This window comes from Embiotoca jacksoni, unplaced genomic scaffold, assembly GCF_022577435.1.
Source record: "Embiotoca jacksoni isolate LCO1_2020_lvr unplaced genomic scaffold, fEmbJac1.0.p SCAF_114, whole genome shotgun sequence".
Lineage (NCBI taxonomy): Eukaryota > Metazoa > Chordata > Actinopteri > Embiotocidae > Embiotoca > Embiotoca jacksoni.
In genome coordinates, this window is record NW_027185246.1 from 182,501 (window position 1) to 190,000 (window position 7,500).

The 7,500-nt window shown below is 46.7% G+C and overlaps 2 protein-coding genes across 2 annotated transcripts in view; both read left to right on the forward strand.

Moving 5' to 3' along the window:
- cmtm6 (CKLF-like MARVEL transmembrane domain containing 6) overlaps positions 1-6,287 on the forward strand; it is an 8,984-nt gene extending 2,697 nt beyond the window's left edge. Inside the window, exons 3-5 of the mRNA XM_069143796.1 lie at positions 1-49; positions 5,093-5,191; positions 5,293-6,287. The exon at positions 1-49 is cut by the window's left edge and continues 128 nt beyond it. Of these exons, the coding sequence (XP_068999897.1) occupies positions 1-49; positions 5,093-5,191; positions 5,293-5,463 (319 nt within the window). The 3' untranslated portion in view covers positions 5,464-6,287. The remainder of the gene's footprint in view (positions 50-5,092; positions 5,192-5,292) is intronic.
- An 87-nt stretch (positions 6,288-6,374) lies between these two features.
- tg (thyroglobulin) overlaps positions 6,375-7,500 on the forward strand; it is a 29,592-nt gene continuing 28,466 nt past the window's right edge. The window contains exons 1-2 of the mRNA XM_069143797.1: positions 6,375-7,063; positions 7,368-7,476. Coding sequence (XP_068999898.1) covers positions 6,994-7,063; positions 7,368-7,476 — 179 coding nt within the window. The 5' untranslated portion in view covers positions 6,375-6,993. The remainder of the gene's footprint in view (positions 7,064-7,367; positions 7,477-7,500) is intronic.

Sequence of the window (7,500 nt, forward strand, 5' to 3'; positions counted from 1 at the left end):
CGCCACCACGCTGCACGACAGGGTGGGCGTCACCTGCTGGCCGAGGCTGGTAAGACACACGTTAAACACGTTACACACGCACCATATACATGTTACACACACGCTAGACACATGTTACACACGCTATACACACACGTTACACACACGCTAGACACACGTTATACACACAAGCTATACACATGTTACACACACGCTATACACGTTACACACGCTATACACACGTTACACACACACGCTAGACACACGTTACACACACGCTAGACACACGTTACACACGCTATACACACGTTACACACGCTATACACACGTTACACACACGCTATACACACGTTACACACACGCTATACACACGTTACACACGCTATACACACGTTACACACACACGCTATACACACGTTACACACACGCTATACACACGTTACACACACGCTAGACACACGTTATACACACAAGCTATACACACGTTACACACACGCTAGACACACGTTACACACACGTTACACACACGTTACACACGCTATACACACACGTTACACACACGCTAGACACACGTTATACACACACGCTACACACGCTATACACGTTACACACGCTATACACACGTTACACACACACGCTATACACACGTTACACACACGCTAGACACACGTTACACACGCTATACGCGTTACACACGCTATACACACGTTACACACACGCCATACACATGTTACACACACGCTAGACACATGTTACACACGCTAGACACACGCTACACACGCTAGACACACATTACACACACGTTACACACACGCTATACACGTTACACACACGCTAGACACACGTTATACACACAAGCTATACACATGTTACACACACGCTAGACACACGCTACACACGCTATACACGTTACACACGCTATACACGTTACACACGCTATACACACGTTACACACACACGCTATACACACGCTAGACACACGTTACACACGCTATACGCATGTTACACACGCTATACACACGTTACACACACGCCATACACACGTTACACACACGCTAGACACACGTTACACATGCTATACGCATGTTACACACGCTATACACACGTTACACACACGCCATACACATGTTACACACGCTATACACATGTTACACACACGCCATACACATGTTACACACACGCTAGACACACGTTACACACGCTAGACACACGTTACACACACGCTATACACACGTTACACACACGCCATACACATGTTACACACACGCCATACACATGTTACACACACGCTAGACACACGTTACACACGCTAGACACACGTTACACACACGTTACACACATGCTATACACACGTTACACACACGCCATACACATGTTACACACGCTATACACATGTTACACACACGCCATACACATGTTACACACACGCTAGACACACGTTACACACGCTAGACACACGTTACACACACGTTACACACAAGCTATACACACGTTACACACGCTATACACACGTTACACACGCTATACACACGTTACACACACGCTATACACACGTTACACACACGCTATACACACGTTACACACGCTATACACACGTTACACACACACGCTATACACACGTTACACACACGCTATACACACGTTACACACACGCTAGACACACGTTATACACACAAGCTATACACACGTTACACACACGCTAGACACACGTTACACACACGTTACACACACGTTACACACGCTATACACACACGTTACACACACGCTAGACACACGTTATACACACACGCTACACACGCTATACACGTTACACACGCTATACACACGTTACACACACACGCTATACACACGTTACACACACGCTAGACACACGTTACACACGCTATACGCGTTACACACGCTATACACACGTTACACACACGCCATACACATGTTACACACACGCTAGACACATGTTACACACGCTAGACACACGCTACACACGCTAGACACACATTACACACACGTTACACACACGCTATACACGTTACACACACGCTAGACACACGTTATACACACAAGCTATACACATGTTACACACACGCTAGACACACGCTACACACGCTATACACGTTACACACGCTATACACGTTACACACGCTATACACACGTTACACACACACGCTATACACACGCTAGACACACGTTACACACGCTATACGCATGTTACACACGCTATACACACGTTACACACACGCCATACACACGTTACACACACGCTAGACACACGTTACACACACGCCATACACATGTTACACACGCTATACACACGTTACACACATGCTATACACACGTTACACACACGCTATACACACGTTACACACACGCCATACACATGTTACACACACGCCATACACATGTTACACACACGCTAGACACACGTTACACACGCTAGACACACGTTACACACACGTTACACACATGCTATACACACGTTACACACACGCCATACACATGTTACACACGCTATACACATGTTACACACACGCCATACACATGTTACACACACGCTAGACACACGTTACACACGCTAGACACACGTTACACACGCTAGACACACGTTACACACACGTTACACACACGCTATACACACGTTACACACACGCTATACACACATAACACACGCTATACACACGTTACACACATGCTATACACACGTTACACACATGCTATACACACGTTACACACGCTATACACACGTTACACACACACTATACACACATTACACACACGCTATACACACATTACACACACGCTATACACACATTACACACACGCTATACACACATTACACACACGCTATACACACATTACACACATGCTATACACACATTACACACATGCTATACACACATTACACACATGCTATACACGTCACAATCACATTCAGGTTTCTTCAAAATAAACTATCATGTTTAGTCAGAACAGAAAAGCAGGTAAATCTCCATTTAAATTTTAATGAAAATAAAACTTTAACTTAATTTATGGTCGTAAAATCAAATAGACATTTCAAAGATCACCAGAAAACAACCCTCTATGATGTCACCATGATGTCACCCGTCGGTTTATGTTTTTGGTGCCAGAAGTGACCATTTTCGGACGAGCTGGGGAGGACACTATCCCCTGCCCATCTATACCGGAAACCTAACTGCACCACAGGCCTGTCAATCAACAAGCCCCGTCCCCTAACCTGTGTTAATATGTAATGACTGATGAATTATTTCCATAAGGAGAAGACTGATTTAATTTATCTGATGACATCATAATGAGTTGTGGAAAACATTTACTGACTTTTTAATGAGGATCTATGTAGACAGCCCCTAGTGGTCCTCAGTGGTACTACAGATGGAGACTACGGAGACAGCCCCTAGTGGTCCTCAGTGGTACTACAGATGGAGACTACGGAGACAGCCCCTAGTGGGCCTCAGTGGTACTACAGATGGAGACAGCCCCTAGTGGGCCTCAGTGGTACTACAGATGGAGACAGCCCCTAGTGGGCCTCAGTGGTACTACAGATGGAGACAGCCCCTAGTGGGCCTCAGTGGTACTACAGATGGAGACAGCCCCTAGTGGTCCTCAGTGGTACTACACTTTAAGGCACTTAAACAATTTTATAAACAGTCTGTTGGATCCACAGGTAAGCTGGTGATAAGCCCCTCCCCCTCACCTGTTCTGTCCTCAGAGTCCAACATGAAGGTGGAGCAGCAGTTTAAACCTGATGAGTCAGACGGTGTCCAACGTGTCCTCCAGCTGCAGGCGGATCTGTTCAGCCAATCACACGCTCCAGCTCAGTTTCCTATTCCCGTCTGTAAGCGTTGATCCTGTCAGTGGACAGGGCTTGTGGAGGTGTGTCTCCCAGGACAGCTCCACCTGACCCTGATGTGTCCCCCTGAGTGGACCGTGTCCCTATGGCTGATGGACCGTCCGCAGGTCTGACACCTCCTGAACAGCTCCATCAGGCGGTGGGTGGAGACCATGGCGCTGTCCTCCTCCTCCTCGGAGGTCGTCAGCTCTGAGGGGACGCCTCCTCCAGAGGGTCCACGGATACCACGATGCAGAAGCTGTCCTCTGAGGCGGCGGGAGGCGTGTGGGCGGAGCTACCTGCAGCGCTCACCTGAAGACATCACAGCCAGAGACAACCGGTTGGAGGACAGTTTAAAAGGTCAAAGGTCAAACAATGACAGGAACCTGAACAACACACCTGTCATTAATTACATTTATTAATCAGACCCCAAACATGAGGTACTGCACCTATAGGTGGCGCTGATAACCAGCTGCTCCATTGACCCGGGTTCTGCTCCTCTTCCGGACCGCGCCCGACCGGTCGGTGCCGCCGGGCTCCCCGCTCTTCCTCCCGGGGAACACCGACAGCACCGCGCCGCTCTTCAGCGTCGGTTTGGGGGTGATGTTGAGGATTCTGGCCCGGAAGTCCTCCTCGTAGTCGTCCGGTGTGAAGTGCAGGCTGCATACCCGGACCCCGCCGTACCGGGACACTGATGTGTCCTCGTCCATTCGCGGGTTCTGGATTGCTCTGAGCCACGTCTGGCAGCGCGGCGGGTCTCTGGTCGGTAAACCGTGAAACACGACCCCCATGGACTTGGCCTCGTCGTAGCCTCGACACCCCGGAACGCAGCACCGCCACGGCATCGCAGCTGTCCGGTAACCGGCGGCTGGAACACGTTTGTTTACCTGCACGTCAGCATAGCAGCTCCCTGCTGCTTCTTCTCCCCTGCAGGCCGAGGAGCGGTGCTGCCCCCTGCAGGCCGGAGGTGGACCTGCTGGTAAACAGTAAAGAAGATGAAACGGTTCAGTTTGTTTCCAACAGATTAAATCAGATCAGGTCGACATGTCACATGTTTTAAAACATTTTAATTTCCCATAATTCCTGTAAATGATCCTGTTTAAAGGTGGAAACAGCTGCACTTCCTGTTCTGACTTCCTGTCTTCAGTTCATTACGTCCCAGCAGGAATAAATGTGTTCAGACTGAATGTGTTTCCATGGCGATGACGTTAAACAGGATGATGTCAGAGAACTCCCAGAATCCTCAGCGTCTCCTCTTCCTCTGTCCTGCAGGACTTCGTTTACTCCGCCTCCATCGCTCTGATGTTATTCATTTCGTCTGTCATCTTTGCCGCCGACAACAGTGGCTCCCGTCTGGAGACCAGCGCTGTGGTAGGACACGTCTCACACTGATGATGTCATCCCCCTGCAGGTAGACAGTCTGTGATGTCAGCTCACCTGTGGAGGTCTCCTCCTCCTCCTTCTCTCTCCAGGTATTTGGTTTCCTCGCCATGTTGGCGTTCCTTGCTGACCTCAGCGTCTTTGTGAAGACTCGTGGGTTTCCCTTTAAGAGCGGCGGGAAGGCGGAGTCCAGTAACGGCGTGTCGGCGGCAGCGGATGCTGCTCCGGGGGAGACGGACAAACTGGCCAACGGACCGGAATAAGTCTTCAGGATCACCTGCGGAGGACGCCGAAGAGTTCACACACTATTCCTTTAACATTCCTTTGACATGACCACACCTCCTTTTAAAGTTCGTTAAATCTGCTGTTTAGTCGTTTCCACCAAAGGGCGCTCTGACAGCAGCAGGACTGTCAGTCCTCCAATAACTAATTAATAATCAATCAATCAATCAGTTCTCCAATAATAAATCAATCCATTAGAAAATCTATCAGTCAGTCAATAAATCTATCAATCAGTCCTCCAATAAATAATCACTAATCAATCTATCTATCAGTCAGAGACACTAAAACATTAAACTATTACGTTTTAATCTTCATTACTTCAGTCTTTGATGTTTGATAAAGACTCTGAATCTGTTTTGATTTTTATTGATTTTAAATGTTTGATTATTTTAATGAAAAAGTTGTATTGTTTTTTTGTTTTTTTAATTGAACTTGTTGGTTTTTAAATCTGTTTCTGCTGGAGGAGAAAAGTTTTTATAGTTTTTATTGAGGTTTTTGTTGTAATAGCTCGTGAAACCTCCGACTGTCCCTGAACGCAGCACGACTCATGAATATATAAACTTTAATGTTTTTATTTTACTTTCCTGTTTCTGACGGTTACATAAAATGGTATAAAGATGATGTGATGATGATGTGACTGTGATGAAGATGGTGATGGTAATGATGATGTAATGATGATGAAGATGTGACCTCAGATCAGCTGTAAACACATGGTGATGAAGATCTTCTTCCTCAAACCACAGAAGAAGAAACGCTGCAGTCACTTTGTATTCTGTCGTTTAATAAACACGTTTTAATAAATCTGCCACTGATTCTTTATAGACACAGAGAATCTGGAAACAAACAAACAACTGACAAACAAACAACAACTAACTAACAATAAAACATGTCGCTGATGGTTGAAACTGTCGGGTCGTTCAGGAAATGAAGAAACGTTAACGTGTTGTGTATTGTGTGTTGTGTTTTATGTGTTATGTGTTGTGTATTGTGTTATGTATTGTATATTGTGTGTTTTATATTGTGTTGTGTATTGTAAATTATGTGTTGTGTATTGTACATTGTGTGTTGTGTGTTTTGTTGTGTGTTGTGTATTGTATATTGTTGTGTTCTATGTTGTATATTGTGTTGTGTATTGTGTTATATGTTGTGTATTGTGTTGTGGTGTGTGTGTGTGTGGTATGCGTTGTGTATTGTACATTGTGTGTTGTGTATTGTGTTGTGTATTGTTATGTAATGTGTATTGTGTGTTGTATGTTGTGCGTCAGTGTGCGGTATTAAATCCACTCTGACCACTGACCCTCATCATGTGCTACTCAGACGTCCTCTTGTCCAATCAGAGGGCTTCACAGCTCGCTGCCCGTCTCCTGAGTGGTGGTCGAGGACTCGTGGTTCCACCGAGACGCACAGATGAGGACGAGGAGGAGGGACAAAGACGGGGGGCGTCATGGTGACTCAGCAGGTCTGCAGGTATATAAAGAGGCGGCGATGCTCAGACTGTCACCACGGAGACGATGGACCGGCTGCTCTGCATCACCTGCATCCTGGTCTGCTGCCCCAAGCTGCTGCAGGGGAGAAGTACAGGTAGACACACCTGTCTGTCTGTCAGTCAGTCAGTCCGTATGTCTATCAACCTTTTAGTCTGTCTGTCCACCTTTCGGTCTGTCTGTCCGTCCGTCCGTCCACCTGTCTGTCCAAACAGATGATTGGACATCTATTAATTAAAGTTTACTGATGATGTCATGGTTCTCTTGTTGTTTACTGATGTCATGATTCTCTTGTTGTTGTTTACTGATGATGTCATGATTCTCTTGTTGTTGTTTACTGATGATGTCATGATTGTATTGTTGTTGTTTGCTGATGATGTCATGGTTCTCTTGTTGTCCAGAGTACCAGCTGGAATCAGACACTCTGAGCCGATGTGAGTCGCTGAGGGGCTTGGCTGTTTCCAAGCAACAAGGAGACGCCCCTCACTGCACAGATGATGGCAGGTTCAGGTGGGCAGAGCCTATAAACCAATA